This window comes from Dysidea avara, chromosome 8 (genome assembly GCF_963678975.1).
Source record: "Dysidea avara chromosome 8, odDysAvar1.4, whole genome shotgun sequence".
Taxonomy (NCBI): domain Eukaryota; kingdom Metazoa; phylum Porifera; class Demospongiae; order Dictyoceratida; family Dysideidae; genus Dysidea; species Dysidea avara.
This window is the reverse complement of record NC_089279.1, coordinates 30,852,203-30,873,438: the sequence shown is the minus strand read 5'-3', so window position 1 is coordinate 30,873,438 and position 21,236 is coordinate 30,852,203. Positions and strand designations below refer to the sequence as shown.

At 37.9% G+C, this 21,236-nt stretch overlaps 1 protein-coding gene across 1 annotated transcript in view; it reads right to left on the bottom strand.

The window, feature by feature from the left end:
• LOC136262782 (uncharacterized) overlaps positions 1 to 21,236 on the bottom strand; it is a 126,287-nt gene that overhangs the window by 36,016 nt on the left and 69,035 nt on the right. The window contains exons 21-35 of the mRNA XM_066057179.1: positions 20,580 to 20,879; positions 20,223 to 20,522; positions 16,212 to 16,511; positions 15,855 to 16,154; positions 9,783 to 10,082; positions 9,403 to 9,720; positions 7,787 to 8,086; positions 7,229 to 7,513; positions 6,792 to 7,127; positions 4,397 to 4,675; positions 4,062 to 4,334; positions 3,629 to 3,937; positions 3,240 to 3,572; positions 2,914 to 3,192; positions 844 to 1,179 (exon numbers count right to left, since the gene is read on the bottom strand). Of these exons, the coding sequence (XP_065913251.1) occupies positions 844 to 1,179; positions 2,914 to 3,192; positions 3,240 to 3,572; positions 3,629 to 3,937; positions 4,062 to 4,334; positions 4,397 to 4,675; positions 6,792 to 7,127; positions 7,229 to 7,513; positions 7,787 to 8,086; positions 9,403 to 9,720; positions 9,783 to 10,082; positions 15,855 to 16,154; positions 16,212 to 16,511; positions 20,223 to 20,522; positions 20,580 to 20,879 (4,548 nt within the window). The remainder of the gene's footprint in view (positions 1 to 843; positions 1,180 to 2,913; positions 3,193 to 3,239; positions 3,573 to 3,628; positions 3,938 to 4,061; positions 4,335 to 4,396; positions 4,676 to 6,791; positions 7,128 to 7,228; positions 7,514 to 7,786; positions 8,087 to 9,402; positions 9,721 to 9,782; positions 10,083 to 15,854; positions 16,155 to 16,211; positions 16,512 to 20,222; positions 20,523 to 20,579; positions 20,880 to 21,236) is intronic.

Sequence of the window (21,236 nt, the reverse complement as noted above, 5' to 3'; positions counted from 1 at the left end):
ATAGTGTGCTTTGGAGAAAGGGCCATGGAGCTATGCACACATGAAAAAGCATTCTTCCTGTCAATATACTCACAGTGTGGTCACTGAAAAGTCGAATGTTTTGATGTACAGTGAGTTTTTAAAATTTCAAAATTCACCTGGATTTTGTCTGCCTGCTTGTCTGCTCTAAGACCAGGTTGCACTAGGTGTATGGCTCCAGAAATTTCAGACAGCCAAGGTAATGATGGCAGATTCACAAATCTGTTTTTCTGATTACATTCAGTCCACTGCACCATGCTGTTTACTTTCATCATTCACTCACTTCTTTGTTCTTCTTGAAGGATAATTAGTGGTTGCAACACTTAGTAGTTGCAGCGTGCGCCACAAATCATACATGCCACAACTCATACACGTAAAGTGTGAGTACGTGTGCATAAGACAAGGGTGAATGGGTGTAGTAGCGAAGGAGTTGTCTCTAGTATTTATAAATGCTGGATAGTCGTTTTATAATCTTACCAGTTTAGTTACTTTGCAAGGTAGCTAGCTAGTAATGCCTTTGAGGGGCAGATCCACCTAGGGATCCAGACTTCTAAGGCCACCATTATTATATTGCATGTTTCCCATTACCTAGTGCAGCAAAAACTGATGTGGGTGGGAGATGATTATTAATTATTAGCTATACATTTGATTGCTCTATCTGAGTACATGACTGCTCTATTAGAGTATCTCGATCTTGAAAGGTGCAGCCTGTTCAGGGACTCCAACCCCTTAGTTACCACACTGCTATGTTTATATGCATTTACCTTAACATAATAAGGGTGTGCAGCAGGTTACAAGTATACAAAAGAATTTCTGTACACTTACCATCCTCTAGTGTCATCACAGTAATGGGGTCACTAAATGGTCCTATTCCAACTGCAGTAGCTGCTGCTATTCTAACAGTGTAGTTATAACTAGGATGTAACATGCTGATCAATTGTGTACGTCCTTCTGAATCATTGTATGTTCTGTTGAAATTATCTCCCATTGATGAGGTTACAGTTCCATCATCCAAATATAGTATCTGGGTTTCCATGACAATCACATGGTAATGTAACAAAATTCCATTTTGTCCTTCAATTTCTGGTGCATCCCATGATAGTTGTATACTCCGAGAGGACACAACGGTCACTGATACATTATCAGGTGCAACAGAAGGAACTAGAATTTGAAAATAAGAGTTAACATTAAGCATTGAACTTGCTCAAAAGTACACACACAAATAACACTCTACAAATGTAAATCACCAAAATAAGCTGCAAAAATAGTGGCACGAAATGGTGGCAAGAAATGGCTTCATGTGTTAATGCTAATAAATTTTAATGCTGTTATTAAAATTTAGTAGCATTAACATCATTACAGTCATTTCTTGACCACCACCACCTTTGATTTCACAACTTTTTTCCATCCAGGCTTTTGAAGGTGGAACCTTTTCTCACAGCTTGGTTGCTTTAGTGTAGAATATATTAGAATGATATCCTTGTGCTAGCTGACATTGTTTACATCACTGATTAGATATGTATCACTAGCTAAATGTATACAAATTTAAAAATGCAAGTTCTGTGTGCTAACTACAACACAATTATGGTGATTTATTATGATTACCATATTCTGTGACTGGCTCACACAGTACACAGAATTTCTAAACCTTGCCAAAACTGAATCATGTTTAAATGTTGCTGGTGCATTATTACAACTGTAAGATGTTTACCAGTTGGTTTTCTGGCTGCCAACCATGGGCCACACAAGTTGTACCTTCAAGCAACAGATTCTGGATCACATACCCATAGTACAATTTATTTGATTAACAAAAATAAGTGAAATCCTCCATGCAAAACAGCTTGGCTTTAAAAAAAAGGTGAGTCCATGAAAGTAACTGGCAATCGAAAGAGCGGAAATCTGGAGTGGTCAAGAATGAATGTTAATACGACCTACTGTAATAGACGAAGTTGTAACATTGAGACTTTATTAACAACTTGTTCTCTACATTTAGTCTTGCTACGTACATTCCTAATGAACTCTAATTGGCTAGTAATTTGGCCAAGTTTTTTTCTCTTCACCGATTATTGAAAAGGTGACCAAATTACTAGCCAATTAGTGGACATTTAATCTCTAATTCTGTCATACATTATAGACTGAATTACGGATTTAGGGGCCACTAGTATATCTGCAGGTATAGGCGACCTCTCCTGTTTCCCTGTTATCCCTAATTGAACTAAAAATTCCTAATTTTTTCTTGTACTTGTTTGTTTACTTTTTGTAACATAATTATAACTAGTGAACTCACACATACTGCATCAAAAGAAAGAATGGCTCCAGACTTAATGTTTTTGTCTGAATGTGCGCCACAACTATCAATTACAGACTTGAAAGTAAAGTGGCCATTAATTTAATCACCACGGAAAATATGGACAATTTCTGTTTACAACTGTAGGGAATCCATCATGTTCTGCTGCGAATCAGCACCTTGGGCTGTTAGCAAAAAGAAACGGCATACAAAGGAGGACAAAGGTAAGTCCATGATGTATGCATTGTGCATACTGCGGTATTCCAAAAGGCACCTGTCAGGCTGAAGTTATGTCAAACAGTGAAAATATCAAACCTGTAGCCTTAGCTGTTATCGAGTTATGCTTGTCTGAAGGCATTAAATTCAGTCAGTCAGAAGAAAATTTTATTGAATATATATATATATATGTTTAATTTTGTAGAAATCTATTGGAAGTGTTTAGGGTTGTACTGAAGGCACTTTTGGGCCTGGTTATACCTAACCAATACTACCAAGGCACCAGGATGGTATTACAAAGCTAGTTTTTGGGTGATATTGTGGCCAGAAGAACCAAAACCTCCATGATACCCTAATATACTGCACTACTGTACTATATGATCTGGACTTACAATCTTCAAATGTTCTTGCCAGATCAGTAGCATTAGGACCTGCTCCAGCACTAGTATTACCATAAATAACAAAATTGTAATCTGTGTCCTCATTAAGATTAGTAATCCTGTCCATAAACGTATCATTGCTGTACACCATCAGTAAAGAGTTTGTGCTGTTGTAATACACTACAGTATAGCTCAGCAGAATTCCATTTGTAGGATCAGGAATAACCCAAGACAACTGCACACTTGTAGAGAACATAGCTACTGCTGAAAAGTTCCTTGGAGCATCAGGTACTGTAAAGTGAGGAAATGACAACCACCACATGCTATCTACATCTTACCATCTTCATTTGTTCTCACACGTATTTCATCTGTTGCTATTCCAATATGCACAAAGTTTGGTCGCTCATTTTGGTCACCGAAAGAGAAGGCTCGAACACGAAAGCCATAATAAGTGAATGGTATCAACCCTGCTATTACAGCAGTCTGGTTGCTATTATCATTCACACTGTCCAAGGTGATATTCAGTATCACCATCTCAATATCTGGAGGTGTTGAATCAAGGATCGAGTAGCCCCTTATCTCACCATTTGGAGACATAGGATATTGCCACGATAACTGCACTGCAGTAGAGTTGAGAACTATTACCATGAAATTAACTGGTGGGGATGAACCTATGATGGAAACACAATTACAATAGAAGCATTAGTACACAGCATTATGCACTTACTGTTTGGATCAGTTAGAATACTGAATGTATTAGTCAAATCTCCAGCTCCAATACGAGTGTATGCTCTTATGACCACAGTGTATACGGTGTATGGATCAAGCCCACCAATGACATGACGATATGAGGTGTTTGTGGTTACACCAACAATTACACTATTATCATTATCACTAACAGTTGTCACGTTACCAACAGAGTAGAGGATTTCATACAATGTGATAATTCCATTTGTTATACCAGGCTCTTCCCAAGTGACAACTATTGCAGTGGAGTTTATTTCATTTACAAATAGATCACCAGGAGGCCCAGGTGCTACAGATTGACAAGTACATGTAAATATCAAGACAACACAGTTAGAAGGACAGGATATACATGACAAGCTTATAAGCATGTGGTCATATACCAAAAAATTTGCAACAAATAGTCGAAGACTTACTGTCTTCATCAGTGGTCACCATGACTATATTGCTACCATCTCCTTCAGCAACAGTAGTAGCAAATACCTGGACCTGATAAGTTGTAAATATCTCTAACATAGCAATAACAACTGAAGTATTGGTAGTAGTAACATCAGCGGCAGTACTACCAGTGGTGTATACCACACGATAGGACCTCACAATTCCATTGGGGATCATTGGTGGTTGCCATGTTACATTAATTGAAGTGGAGCTCACATTAAAAGCCGTAATATCCAGTGGAGCACTTGGGGCTATAGGAATTTTAAAATTTTATATTATTACAATTTCTAAATTAAGTTTGTTTGGTGATTACCTGCTTCATTTGTTTGTACAGTAACATTTTCACTGGCTTCACCACGTGCTACAGTAACTGCTAACACATGAAGTGTATAAAATGTAAAGGGAGTTAGTCCAGTCACTAATGCTGTAGTGTTGGTAGAGTTTAGTTCCATCAAGTCCATGCTACTATTTATTCTGTATACCACAATATAATAGCGTATGATCCCATTAGTGACAGTTGGTACAACCCAATTGATCTGTATTGTAGTAGAGTTGATTGGTAAAGCAGTGACATTCTGAGGATGTTCTGGAGCTATATAAAAGATGATAATCAGTAAATTAATGTATATCCATGCACACATAGCTAATCCCTGTGCATTTACACATGAGTGTATTAATAAGCACCACTGTACTGTGTTCTAAATCATATCCTAATTTTCATACATGTTTTTTGGAGTAGTGTAGCATATCATACAGTATGGTAGTACTGTATATTAGGTATCATGAAGGTGTGGGCTTTTCTGTCTTAAAATATCACCTTAAAACCAGATTTTCCTTCATGACAGTCTGGTAGCATTGGTTAGGCATTATAAAGCCCGAAATTGTCTTCAGACCAACCTTCAACAAATTTCTATGGAATTAAAAAAAATCTATTTAAAACAGTATGGTGACTGACTGACTGATACTTCCAGCCAAGCATAACTCAACAATGGATAAGCTTGATTTCTTTACTGTTCGATGTTGTTTTGTCCCGAGACATGCCTTTTTGTGAACCTTAGTAGCTACAGTGCATGTATCATGGACTGTCCTTCTTTATGGCTCATTTCCTTTTGCTGACAGGCTAAGGTGTCGATTTGCAGTGCACATCATGGCTTCCCTAAGGAGTAATCCATATTTTTCGTAGTGAGTGGCCTGATTTCAGAGGCACTTCTTCTACTGTTCTTCATTTATAATGCTGTGCAATGGGCTGAATATAGCTGAAAGCAAAACGTAATCATTGTGTAATGTCCACACAACTTTCGAGTTAGTAATTGATAGCTGGGGTGTGCGTTCAGACGAAAACATCAAGTCTGGTGCCATTCTTTCTTTTGATGAGGTATGTGTGGGTTCACCAGATATAATTATGATCCAAAAAGTTGACAAACAATTACAAGGAAAAATGGGAATTATAAGTTCGATTAGGGAACACAAAATAAAAAAATAAAGAAACAAGGGAGGTCACATACACCTGCATATATACTACTAGACATTTAATCCCTAATACGGTCATGGGTTATAAACTGAATTGGATTAAATGTCCACTAGTATAATTATCTACAGGTGTAGGTGACCATTTCTTTATTTTTTATTTCTGTGGTCGCTAATCGAACTTAAAATTCCTAGTACTTGTATTGGTAAAGAATGGTGTGAATAGTGTATTAAAGATACAGTGGAACCTCTGTTATCCATACTCCACTTATCCAGATACCCGGTTAACCAAACTATGGAAATGACTGCTCTATTTGGGTAGTGACTGTTCTATTAGAATAGTTGAATAAAACAGAAAATATGTGATACTTTTACTAATTTTCTTTATGCTATTTTAAGGTTATTTATGCACAATTTCAAAGATATGGACTCTTCAGACTTACAGACCACTCCTGGTCCAAAGAGGTTCAGATAACTGAGGTTCAACTGTATATATGACTGGATTTTGGAAAAACGATCCAAATCGCACATTAGAAGTTTTGAGATAAACGGTTTTAAAGAATTCAAGCCAGCATAACTCACAAAGGAAAGCAAGCACGCATATGAAATTTACACTAAAGATGCATCAATCTATTACCTTTCAGACCACTTCCAGTACTTGTAGCTGCTCATAGAGTTTCCCACCAATTAAGATAGAGAATCTGAGCAGTTGGATGAGTGAAGTAGCATCGCGAGTGCTCACAAAGGGGTGGAGGGTGGGGGTGGTGGGGTGAGCAAGGGTTAGACCTCAAAATGGAGGCAAAGTGAGACTATGATTGAAGTCCAGAGATGAGATTACAGGGCTGTGCTGGCTCCTTAGTGGCTGATATGTAGCAAAATCCACAGAAAAATGTCTGACCAACATTATCAGGCTGTACACCAGTAAACCACTGATTCTTGCCAAGCCAGATCCTTCACAAGGCCGAAAACCACCATTCAAGCTCTACACACCACCCAGAAAAGACATCTGTTGAAACCAGCCTTGAGTAGTTTGAGTAGTACTGAGTGTTAAAACTAGTAGTACGATAGTGTAGCTATCCACTGGAGGTGTTAGTTTGATTTTTTTTACCTGATGTGCGATTTGGATCGGTTTTGTAAAATATGGTCACATAATTATTGTTTTAATACTTCCTAGCCAATAGATTTTAATCAGAGTGTGGTATGCTATATACAAGTATGTAATACAATTTCTGTACACTTACCATCCTCTAGTGCCATCACAGTAATGGGGTCACTAAATGGTCCTATTCCAACTACAGTAGCTGCTGCTATTCTAACAGTGTAGTTATAACTAGGATGTAACATATTGATCAATTGTGTACGTCCTTCTGAAATATTATATGTTCTGTTAAAATTATCTCCCATTGATGACATTACAGTTCCATCATCCAAATATAGTATCTGGGTTTCCATGACAATCACATGGTAATGTAACAAAATTCCATTTTGTCCTTCAATTTCTGGTGCATCCCATGAGAATTGTATACTCCGAGAGGACACAACAGTAACTGATACATTATCAGGTGCAACAGTAGGAACTAGAATTGGAAAATAGAGTTGACATTAAGCACTGAAATTGCTCAAAAGTACACACACACAAATAACACTCTACTGCTTCACATCACCACATATAACGTACCATCTTCAAGCGTTTGGGCTCTAAGTGGAGTACTAAATGGGCCAATACCAAGAGGTGATACTGATGCCACTTCAATATCATATTCTTGAAACTCATCCAACCCTACTGCAATGTAACTAGTGTCAACCACATTGACAATGTTAGAGCTATGACCGACAGTGCTTATCCTGACTTGGTAGCCTGTGACACCATTTTGATCAGCTAAAGGTGGTGGATCCCACAGCACAGTTAGTGATGTTGAACTGATCACCATAACAGTGATATTTTGAGGAGGCACAGACAGACCTGTAAGAATATGCAGAGTATAATAAATCTTAGATATATGACCTGGAAACTCTGTTATGCAACTGTTATAGGCAACTTCAAGTACACTAGATAATGTATATATTATTTCAACTATTGGTAATGATACAGCAATCTCAATTATTTTAAGGTTGTTTAATGTTGTCATAATGATCTGATTACACTTACACATTTCTAGTAGCTAGCTACTTGCTACTACAAATGTAAACATACTGTATGTACAACCGTATTATGTAAGAAGTCATATAAACTCACTCATAACAGTCAGTACTCCAGAACTAGTGTCACTAGATACTAAATTAGTAGCATTACATGTGTAGGTACCCACATCAGATGACTGCAAATTCATTATTGTTAGTGTACCATTAGTAATGGTGGCATTTAATGATGTCACTGATACAGTATATTTGGCAGTATTAGTCACATTCACTGGAACATCATTAAAGCACCAACTGATGGTAGGAACTGGTTCACCAGTAGTTTGACAAATGAAGGTAGCTGTGTCTGTTTCATTGTGGGTTTGGTCCATCAGTTCAGGACTGATAATGGGAGGAACTGCAGTGTAACAAAACAACAAATCAAAGTTATTAAAATAGCACAAGGTACATACTTATGTGGTGCTTCCTACCAGCACTAATAAGTACTTACTACGTATACATGATTGTCCTTAGGAAAACTGGTCTTATCACTTTTTTGCAAGTATGAGAAATGCTGAAAGTGTTGTCACTCTCCAATAGTTGAGGCTACATGTGCCAAATTTTCACACATTTTGTACCAGTTAACATCCAGCCAACAGCAAGTTTCCTGCCACTACAGATAGTTTTGTGGGGTTGGTTGTATCTTCACTAGGGGTGGTGTGCAGGGGTGGTCAGGAGGGAAAAGGGTTGCTTTCAAAACGAAATAGGAAATTTCTCACCGTGTTGTTGTGACCCATCTTCAGCTACCAGAATTTTAGGCAAGACGTAATTATAACAGGACAATGGACTGGAAAGCCTCGGTAAGGATCTCATACAAGTTCTGCACTTGTATGTGCATGCACTCTGGCACATAATAACTATATCGTATAGCGCCAAATTTTCATAGTGCAAAAATTCCGTAAAAGTTGAAAATATTCACCAAACAAAATTTTCATAATAAAAAATTTCGTTAAAATATGCTGAGCTATACTGGCAGTTAATATAGCTAATTTAATCAAGACGCAGCTGAACTTCTAACCAGCTTAGGTGCTAGTGATCGATAACAACAATGCCAGAAGTACAGTTTTCTTCCGTCCTGCATGAGAGGATTTCACCTATATACAGGGATAAGTGGACACCGGTTCGAGAAGAACTGCTCCTTTGCCAGAGGGAGATAGGAAACGTGCACAATCCATTTGCTGTAAAAGTAGCAAAGAGTGGAAATATTGTTGGAAATTTACCAAAAAAGATAAGCTCAATGTGTTCATTATTTCTGAGGAGAGAGGGTATGCTCACTTGTAAGATTACATAAACCCAAACAAATGGTATTTGAGGGATAAAAGGCCATTTGGAGAAGGTAACACTACTTGCAAGGATAGTCTCATCCCCAGACCCTTCCTCAAGTGTGCTTGTCGATTTTAGATTACAAGCGCACATTGGAAAGTGCTTATAATCTGAAATCGATAAGTGCACTTGAGGAAGGGTCTGGGGGATGAGACTGTCGCAAGGATTTTGAAAGGGCCTTGAAAAAGCGAAACAAATTAAGCTGGCTCATTTTCACCAATACGCCAGTAAAATTCTGAATATTTGCAGGAAAAAAAGTTTTAACTGACCGCTATTTACGAAAATTACAAAATTATTTTACTATGATATTTTGACTCCATACAGTACTCAAACTACACACCAATGACTTACACTGCACAGTGATGGTGATTGTCCTATTAGTACTATTGATTCCATTACTAACTGAACATGTGTACACTCCAGTGTCTACTCTCATAGCTCCTGTCACCATCAGTTCTACACTTACACTAGTCACATTACCAACACCAGTAGATGACATCACAGCACCACCAAATACTAGCCTGCCATCACTAAGAAGGGTCCCATCACTATCCTGCCATACAACTGTTGGTGGAGGATAACCTGTAGCTGTACATGTGATTGATCCATTACTTCCTTCAGTAATAATAAACTCTTGTTCCTCTGCAGGACTAGTAAAAATTGGAGACACTACAAAACACCAAATAATTTATACATCACATTTTATTTAGCCAATAAAAAGTAATCCTCACCAGTAACAGTCAGAATTCCAGAACTAGTGTCACTAGATACTAGATTAGTAGCATTACATGTGTAGGTACCCACATCAGATGACTGTACATTCATTATTGTTAGTGAATTATTAGTAGTGGTGGCATTTAATTCTGTCATTGTTGCAGTATATTTAGCAGTATTATTTAAATCCACTGGAACACCATTAAAGTATGCAGTGATGGTAGGAAGTGGTTCACCAGTAGCTTGACAAATGAAGGTAGCATTGTCTGTCTCATTTTGCGTTTGGTCCATCACTTCAGGACTGATAGTTGGAGGAACTATAGTGTAAAGAAAATATGTGGAATAAAACCGAGTCAGTACAAGGTAATCTTACATGGGTATGGTTTATAGTATGAGTGGCAGTCAAGGAGTGACTGCAATGATATAATTTTCTGACATCAAGACACACGATAGTGCGTCGTGCGGCCCAAGAAGCCAGCGCGCCACACCGTGAGTATATTAACAGGAAGAAAGAAAACGCAATTTTCACACCTATGTAGCTCTGTGATCCCTTATCCGATTGGAACCAAATTTGTTACAGACGTGTCGGCCAGTTATGGGAGTATACATACCAAATCTGAAGAAAATCGGTCCAGCCATCTCCGAGATACGAGCGAACAAACTTTCGGTAATTTCTTCGGTTTTTTTTTCTTCTTCATCTTCATTTCGCACACTTCGCAAATCCGCCATAAAACACGAATGCGTACTCCAATTGGGCTGATATTTGGCACACGTGAAGGGCTCATAAAGGCGGATCTCCGTGCCAACTTTGGTGGAAATCCGATGAACATTCACGGAGCTATGACCGATTATGTGCGTAAAATAAGGTCGAAGGTCTGTAACACCTACAGTGTAAACTCCTTGGAGGAATGAGTTGAAAATTGATATGTAGATGGAGTAACTATCGTAGGAGTGCCTTTTTGTGGTTTGAAAGGAATCGAGATAAAGACCATGGAGATATGACACAAAATCCAACCTGTGTCAAAATTACGCGATCGATTTTTATGAATAAAAAAACTATTAGTTTTCACGTCTACCAGGTAAACCGCTTACTGCAATGAGCTGAAAATCAGTATGTAGCTGGAATAATCATCATAGAAAGTCCTTGCAGTAGTACAGAAAAATCGGATTACAAACCACTGAGTTATGATTCGAAAGGCAACTACGTGTAGCAAATGCAAGATCGAGATACTATAATAGAATAGTCACCCTAATAGAGCATTCAGCTACGTTTATAACTTACTCAATTATATTACATTGCAAGATATTCTGTACGGAATTCAGCTACAAACAGTTAATCTGATAGACAATTCAGCTACATGCAAGTCACCCTGTAGAGAGTTCTTCTAGAAACAAGTCACCCTGTAGAGAGATCAGCTAGAATAAGTCACCTTGTAGAGAGTTCAGCTACAAAGAAACCATCATGTAGAGAGTTCAGCTGCAAACAAATCACCCTGTAGAGAGTTCAGCTACGAACAGATCACCCTGTAGAGAGTTCAGCTACAAACAAATCACCCTGTAGAGAGTTCAGTTACAAAGAAACCACCATGTAGAGAGTTCAACTGCAAACAAATCACCCTGTAGAGAGATCAGCTAGAAGAAATCACCTTGTAGAGAGTTCAGCTGCAAAGAAACCATCATGTAGAGAGTTCAGCTACAAAAAATCAATCACACTGTAGAGAGTTCAGCTAGAAGAAGTCACCATGTAGAGAGTTCAGCTGCAAATAAATCACCCTGTAGAGAATTCAGCTACAAACAAATCACCCTGTAGAAAGATCAGCTAGAAGAAGTTACCTTGTAGAGAGTTCAGCTACAAAGAAATTAACCACCATGTAGAGAGTTCAGCTGCAAACAAATCAACTGTAGAGAGTTCAGCTAAAAACAAGTCACCCTGTAGAGAGATCAGCTAGAAACAAGTCACCCTGTAGAGAGTTCAGCTAGAAGAAGTCACATTGTAGAGAGTTCAGCTACAAAGAAACTACCATGTAGAGAGTTCAGCTGCAAATAAATCACCCTGTAGAGAACTCAGCTACAAACAAATATGCCCTGTAAAAAGATCAGCTAGAAGAAATTACCTTATAGAGAGTTCAGCTACAAAGAAACCACCATGTAGAGAGTTCAGCTGCAAACAAATTACCCAGTAGAAAGTTCAGCTATGAACAGATCACCCTGTGGAGAGTTCAGTTAGAAACAAGTCATCCTGTAGAGAGATCAGCTAGAAGTATCACCTTGTAGAGAGTTCAGCTACAAACAAATCACCTGTAGAGAGTTCAGCTACAAACCAATCACCCTGTAGAGAGATCAGCTAGAAGAAGTCACCTTGTAGAGAGTTCAGCTATAAAGAAACCACCATGTAGAGAGTTCAGCTGCAAACAAATCACCTGTAGAGAGTTCAGCTAGAAACAAGTCACCCTGTAGAGAGATCATGATCAGCTAGAAACAAGTCACCCTGTAGAGAGTTCAGCTAGACGAAGTCACATTGTAGAGAGTTCAGCTACAAAGAAACCCTCATGTAGAGAGTTCAGCTGCAAACAAATCACCTGTAGAGAGTTCAGCTAGAATCAAGTCACCCTGTAGAGAGATCAGCTAGAAACAAGTCACCCTGTAGAGAGTTCAGCTAGAAGAAGTCACATTGTAGAGAGTTCAGCTACAAAGAAACTACCATGTAGAGAGTTCAGCTGCAAACAAATCACCCTGTAGAGAACTCAGCTACAAAGAAATCGCCCTGTAGAAAGATCAGCTAGAAGAAGTTACCTTGTAGGGAGTTCAGCTACAAACAAATCACCCTGTAGAGAGTTGCAAACAAGTTATCTGTAGGGAATAATTAACATGTAATAAATGTATGATTATATATATATATATATAATTTGCACATTTACTGATAAAATCAGAATTAGTTAAAGTGTTTAAAAGCTTCTTCATCTTTCTCTTCTACCTGTGGTAAAGAAAAAAATATAGATTAAAAAAGCCCCAAAGCCTGCCATAGGCCGGCTTTGGGGTATACAAATACAAAAAGAAGTGAAATCTAATCCAAAACAGCCAAGCTGTAAAAAAAGAGTGCGGCCCTCAGAAAGGCTATGGTGAAAAAAAATGTGAAATCCAAGGTGGCGGCCAAGAAATGGCTGTGATGGTAGGTTAATGGTAAAAATTTTAATAACGACAATGCAGGTGAATTTTGTGCCAAGGCCAAGTGGCACCAAATTCACCTGAATTGTCGTTATTAAAATTTTTACCATTAACCTACCATCACAGCCATTTCTTGGCCGCCACCTTGGAATCTTTTTTCACCATAGCCTTTCTGAGGGCCGCACTCTTTTTTTACAGCTCGGCTGTTTTGGATTAGATAACATTATTGCGGCCTTTTAAACCTAGGTGCTTTACATGCCACATCGTTTTCCATAGCCCAGCTGTTTTGGCAAGGATTTCACTTCTTTTGTTAGGCATGGAGATCCCTGGTTTGAGCTCTTGACAGCATTTATTTTTGTGCACTTCTTAATCCCTTGGTGACTGTTCTGTTCTTTACATTCCTTGATGGCTGTCTTGAAACTTTGTAGCTGTTACTCCAATAATATATTTTTAACTACAAAAGTATCATGTACACATCAGCTTCAAGCTATGCTTACATGCTTACAAGTAGTTCACTCTGTAGCCTTGACAGAAAATTGATCTTTTCGTATCTTAATGTATTATTATTGTCCTAACACTGTGAATATTTATTGGATTAGTATCAAACGTGGTACATGAATACACCTTTACACACTGTTTCTGTGTCCCTAATCTCAGGACACTCAAGTAGGAGACTGTATTTTATAGAGATTTTGCAAAATGTATGAAAAGAGGAGAATTAAATATAAAATTCTGGGCCATAAAAACTCTTAAGTAGAAAAATTATTAAAATTGTGGCTGGTCATGTCTTGACTATGGAGTGATTTTGACAAAATTTGGTATGTAGCTTGCCCTACCTGGCAGACAGTTATATTATAAAAAATGTGCAATTTGGAGAAGGGACCATAAATGTATAAGAATTGTATTTTCATTTTTATAATTAGCGTACAAAACTCAACAAGGGATTACCATACAATTTATTAAATTGTCCAGGTGATGTTTAAAAATAAAATCTTTGCTGAATTGCTATGGATTGGGTTTCTAAACAAGCTCCTCTTCTAACTTATTCTAAACTTTGATGGTGGCCAAAATACAAATAACTGCTAATGATCTGCCTGAAATTTCTGGTTGTCAAGTTTACAGTATTTCCTTTGTAGTGATGTCAACAAAATCATCAACCACCTTGGAAAATATTACCAATCATGTATACATAGGAAAAATGAAGGGCTATATAAACGATGAAGACCATTGTATTCTACCCAATGTATTCTACATTGGGTAGTTATAGAACACTAATAGACCACAGTTCTATGTCAGGTAGTTCTAGAACTTCCAGGTCTATTTTGCAGGCGACAGCCTAATTTGAGTGAGTAATTATCACTCATTCTGGCCAGTACAACCAATCAACCAAGCCAGTGTAGGCTAATAGCCTGACTGTGCAAGCTGACCAGTCAAGCCAACCAGTAAGAGCAAAACCACTGGATTTAAGTTATAGACACACTTGAAGATTTCGATGATGTTTGCTTGTGGTCAGCAGCAGTGAACATTCTTACTACGTTTTGTTCACATAAACGGATGAGTTCTAGGAATATCACGGAAATATGCTTATTAAAAGTACCACAATTAAAAACTTTTTTGTTGTTGAGAAGACAGATTAGACTCACAAAATGACTAATGAAGGCGCACACAGACAAAACACAGACGCAAAGCCTATTCTACTGATGATAACACTACTCCGTGAATTTCTAATTGGTTTGTGTGTCTTGTGTGTAGCTCAAGTTGAGAGTTCTCTATACCAGATAAAGCACTGCCTTCGCTCATGCTATATGGGAAACATAGCACTCAAAGAATGTCTCTTGCCCACTCTTTTCGTGCTATATTTTCCATATAGCACTCGCGGCAGTGATTTATCTAATACTTATTGTTTTACTTTGTGATTTAATATCGTGCAGACATACAATACTCCAGCTTGTTTCAGTACTGTTTATCGATGTGCTATGGTCCCTACTCTAGTTGAAAATACCAAATTTTCTGTGTACTTGTTTGTTAACTTTTTTTGTAAATAATTGTTATGGCTGTTGAACCCACGCATACCACATCTGAAATGGCACCGCGCGTTCCAGCTATACCAATTATCATCTGAAAAGTGAATTATCCATTATGCTTCATTGTCAGCTATGTTCAACCGGTTACACAACAGTACAAATCAAGAACTGTTTGAAAAGCACCTCTGCAATCAAAATAGCCACTATGAAAAATACAAACGATTTCTGTTACAAAGGAAAGCCATCACATGCTACCACCAAATCGACACTTTTTGCTGTCAACAAAGATGAATGGGACACAAAGGAGGACACTGGTAAGTCCATGAAGAATGCATTGCTTGTACTGCGGTATGCCAAAAGACACTTCTCAGGCTGAAACAATGTCGAATAGTGAAAAAATTAAGCCCGTAGTTTTAACCATTATCAAGTTACATTTGTCTGAAGGAATCAGTCAGTCAGTTACTCAGTCAGTAGAAAATTCCATTAAATAATTACAACAAATACCATAGCAACTTGTTGAAAGCATTTTGGGTCGATCTGAAGGCTTGTTTGGGCTTAGTTTTACCTAACCAATACTGCCTCATCATCGTCAGGGAAAATGGAGGCTGGTTTTTAGGGGATGTTATTTTGTGGGCCACATCTACTCCTTTGTGGTCCCTACTATTATTGGCCTCATGACACACTACCGTGTGTTTTAATGTGATGACAGACTCACTAAAGCCAGAAATCCTTGTTCAATGACATGGCACTATGTATGACTACTCAAAATTATTTAAATCACACATTTCATTGTGTATAATACAACTACGTGCCTGGCACACAACAACATGCAAATTATGTGAATGTAAAATACAGTACATTAATGGTCTATATGTACCAAAACCTAAATGATAAACTCACATTGTACAGTAATGGTGATGTTTCTACTGGCCATACCAAGAATATTACTAACTGAGCATGTGTATGTTCCAGTGGTTGTCCTCACAGCTCCTGTTATGTTCAGGTCTACACTTACTCTGCTCACATTACCAACACCGGTAGATGATGACAATGCAATTGCCTCCAAAGGATTTCCATCACTGTCCATCCATACAACTGTTGGTGGAGGATAACCTGTAGCTGTACATCTAATTGATCTATCACTCCCTTCAGTGATGTTTACTTCTTGTCCTCCTTCTGGACTAGTAATGTTTGGTGATACTATAGAACATCAATGATGTATGCATCACATTTTATAGTTAATAAAATAATCCTCACCATTAACAGTCAGTACTCCAGAACTAGTGTCACTAGATACTAGATTAGTAGCATTACATGTGTAGGTACCCACATCAGATGACTGCACATTCATTATTGTTAGTGTACTACTAGTAGTGGTGGAATTTAGTACTATAATTGTTGAAGCATATTTAGCAGTATTATCTAAATCCACTGGAACACCATTAAAGTATGCAGTGATGGTAGGAAGTGGTTCACCAGTAGCTTGACAAATGAAGGTAGCGTTGTCTGTCTCATTTTGTGTTTGGTCCATCACTTCAGGACTGATAGTTGGAGGAACTGTAGTGTAAGAAAATATGTGGAATAAACTGACTCAGTACAAGGTAACCTTGTATGGGTATGGTTTATAGTATGAGACCTTAGTGGTAAAATAACTGTGGTGGAAAAGTCTTCCTCAAGATATGTATGTATGCAATTTAAAATTTTGCCTCTAGTGTTGTAAACTTTTGACGTGGCTATAAATTTACTAAATCATAGCCTACATGCATAAACTATTATAGACTCCCTCTTGAAAGCAACAGAGTACCACTCAAAGGTAATGTCAGACTTTCTCACTGCTTGACACCCATGATTTGAATACTTATTGTCAAGAGGATGTAATTGTTGAGTTAATCCAACTCTTGAGACAAATTTTGTGAGCGAAATTATACTCCTCTCACATTTGTGTAGCACTAACTGTACACTATGAGTAGTCAAGTCAAGTATTAGCAATTATAATGAAAACTAGTCTAAGTGCTGTAAGTTGCAATTTTGGCTCTGCAATCCTTCATTTTTGTCTTGAAACTCTGTAGCTGTTACTACAATACATTTTAAACTACAAAATGTATCTATGTACACATTAGGCATGAGGTTATTATGCTCCAAATATTGAGCATTATGCTTTTGAGCAGTGGTCAAAAATTGCCTATTATGCTTTTGAGAATTGCCCATTATTCCCAAAATTATGCCACCATAATTGGCTAATAATGCCAGTTTAATGCATCATATTAAATTATGGACATGTATACAAAACAGACAAATAAAAATTGTTAGTAGGCCAGAGGCCTTTTAGTCTGTCCATATCCTGTTGTTGACCAGAAATGGTCTTAATATTTCAAGGCTAAAAGTTTTTTGCTGATAACTCCCAAAACTGTGAAATCAGCAAAAATTCACCCCCCCCCCCCCCCCTTGAAATATTTAGGCTATACAGTATAGAGTTACCGTAGAGTCTGGTTGTCAAATGTATGCGGTATATATTAAGTGCATATTACCTGATAACTACATACCAGTTTCTTGTACTTAATCATGGTTGATAAGCGCATGTGGATGAACACGAAGCTCAAACATGAGATGGAGCTATACAAGAGAAGAAATGCTAGAGTTTTGCTAATAGGGTATAGCACGAAATTTCACGAAGTACAAAGCCAAAACAATTACATGCTTTTACAATACTTACCAAGCTAAGCGGCCAATTTTCTGTAGTATGCTCCACATGAAGGATCCAGTGCACAGAAACTGGGCTCAAAATTAAAGGTGGACGTATCGGTATCGATGCCGATACCAGTAGTATCGGTATCGGATCGGTATCACAAGGTACAGATACCACAGTAGACACTCACCACTTTTATTAAACCATCTCTAGCTAAGTTTCCAGTAGCTAATAACTTAGTTGAGCTAATCAGTAACTTAGTTGAGCTAACAAAGTAGCGAAACAAAGCCTTTGTTACCCTTTTCCAAGTATTGCTGCAACTGCTCCGTGTGTATTCTTTTTTTTTTTTTTTTTTTTTAACCATCAGAATAATGATGAAATGACAAAATTACATACAGAGCCTCGGACACATGCGACTACAAAGATAAGATCCGCGTAGGCATGGCAAGGATACATACAAAAATAATTAACTACAAAACTTAACTTAAAGTGTCCAGGTTGGATTACTACGTGCATAAAAGATTCTCTGAGAGGAAGTTATAGCCACAGCAGCTGCTCTATCAAGCAATGCTTTCGTCTTGGAAAAACTCAGATTTGAAACTCTTTTCATAGATGTTACTGTCTCTGTAAGGTAATGGCCAAGGCAACCAATTTCAACTGTGTGGTAATGACTAACAAAACCCAAGCGGTCAAGCTCAGCAATAATTTGCAGATATTCTGGCTTCTCCTGCTTACGTTCTCGTGCAGCAGAAAGGTCAGCACGAGAATTAAATGGGCAGGTAAGTTCCAGAAGTACAACAGATTTCATTTCTGCATTATATATAACAATGTCAGGTCGGTGAGAACACACTAGTACAGTAGGGGGAATGGTGGCAGGAGGAGAGTCAGATGCACGTTTGCCATCCAAATCAGCAAATATTTCTACATTATCCAAACAAGCTTGCAACTCAGACATCAAACATAATAAAACAGCATCATGACGAAAAGTAAACCTGCCTTGCTGCAAAGCCACAGGACACCCATTTAGCACATGGTGACAAGTTGGACGAGGTGACAAACAAAGTGAACAAGTTGCACCAGTTTGTATATGCCAGCGACGTAAATTTAACGGAGTTGGTAATGTATCTGATGAAGCTCGCAGCACAAACGAAAGCTGGCCTGGATGAAAACCCAACAGGAGTCGATTCCACAGCTTAGAGTCAGCTTCCAGAACAGCACTTGATTCAAATTTACATTGAACAGAGAGAGTGTCCAGCTTCTCTTTGCATAGTGTCAGTTCTCTAGAAATGGCAAGGTGTTTGCTAGCTGTGTAGAGCTTGCGAGCCGTAGGAATAGAGTCCAGTTGAGCTCTGGCTTCATTGAGTAACTCCTGATGAGAACTGTTAATCTGGAGGAAATTGGAGGAAAGATCCACTTGTAAGGCCAACTCCTTAATCATCGGATCTGATGAGGAGGAGATGTTGGCAAGTAAACTAAGTTTACACTGCTTTGAAATTGAACGCACACTAGGACAGCAAACACCTGGATAGTTCAAGATCACACGAGTGGCACTGCGAGGTAAACAGAGCCAACGTTTCAGGTATTTAGTAGCTAGATTTTCCATTTTATTGATAGTGGATGGTCCAACACTATCAACAGTGAGATGGAATCTGATGATTGAGAGAACATAATTCCTATAAATCCATACTTGGTACTCAGGTCTTAATGTGAATCCTTTGTAATTAAATGGTAATGCAGTTGTTCCTCAAGAAATAAGTTTATGACTACTTGGCTTGCCTTTTCGTGAAAAGGTTTGGTTGAAAAGTTGTAACAAACATTGTACAATTATCGGCCGCCCACGCAATTAATTGCCTTATCAATAAGCTTACAAGAAAACTACCTCAAATCAAGAAATTAGTAATCCACAATGATGTTCATCATGTTTAGCTGTTATACAATGAATATTTTAAAACTTGATTGAAACGAGATCAATCAATTACTGTGATATTTTAATAGCTAGCTATGTATCACAACAATGAAATTTCTATAATAAACTTGTCTAGGCTTCAATGTATAGTATCGGTATCGGTATCGGTATCGGCAAATAATTTCAGTACAAATACTCGTATCGGAAATATCGGTAAAAAGTGGTATCGGTCCATCTCTACTCAAAATATACTTTAATGACTGCAATTCAAGGGAGTGAATCCATAATAATCACTTTTATTTATGAGTTTTATTTATTAGGCATATGCGCTTAACAACCAGACTCTATGGTACCGACTCAGCCCAGTGGTTGTACTGCTCCCCATTCATTCAGATGAGTGCAGTGCTGTGTGTTTATTCATTTCAGAGTGACACTCTTCTTGATGTATTAGCGCCTTGCATTGTGACTTCCTGTGTTGGTCTGGTGTTTGGTTTTAGTTGATGTCTTTGAACTAATTAGTGCCAGACTGTGTGGCCAAAATGAGGTATTTAACCTTGTTACAATTATTTGTAAACTGGTTTGCAACTGATTTGTAACACTGGTGGCAGCCTTTGATCTGCCCATGCAACACACTACAAATGGTCTATACATACCAATAACCAAATGATAAACTCACATTGCACAGTAATGGTGATGTTTCTATTGACCATACCAAGAATATTACTAATTGAGCATGTGTATGTTCCAGTGGTTGTTCTCACGGCTCCTGTTATGTTCAGGTCTACACTTACTCTGCTCACATTACCAACACCAGTAGATGATGACAATGCAATTGCCTCAAAAGGATTTCCATCACTGTCCATCCATACAACTGTTGGTGGAGGATAACCTGTAGCTGTACATGTGATTGATCCATTACTTCCTTCAGTGATGTTTACTTCTTGTCCTTCCACTGGACTAGTAATGTTTGGTGATACTATAGAACATCAATGATGTATGCATCACATTTTATAGTTAATAAAATAATCCTCACCATTAACAGTCAGTACTCCAGAACTAGTGTCACTAGATACTAGATTAGTAGCATTACATGTGTAGGTACCCACATCAGATGACTGTACATTCATTATTGTTAGTGTACTACTAGTAGTGGTGGCATTTAGTACTGTCATTGTTATAGTATATTTAGCAGTATTATTTAAATCCACTGGAACACCATTAAAGTATGCAGTGATGGTAGGAAGTGGTTCACCAGTTGCTTGACAAATGAAGGTAGCATTGTCTGTCTCATTTTGTGTTTGGTCCATCACTTCAGGACTGATAGTTGGAGGAACTGTAGTGTAAGAAATTACGTGGAATAAACTGACTCAGTACAAGGTAACCTTGCATGGGTATGGTTTATAGTATGAGACCTTAGTGGTAAAATATCTGTGGTGGAAAAGTCTTCCTCAAGATATGTATGTATGCAATTTAAAATTTTGCCTCTAGTGTTGTAAATTTTTGACGTGGCTATAAATTTACTAAATCATAGCCTACATGCATAAACTATTATAGACTCTCTCTTGAAAGCAACAGAGTACCACTCAAAGGTAATGTCAGACTTTCTCACTGCTTGACACCCATGATTAGAATACTTATTGTCAAGAGGATGTAATCGTTGAGTTAATTCAACTCTTGAGACAAATTTTGT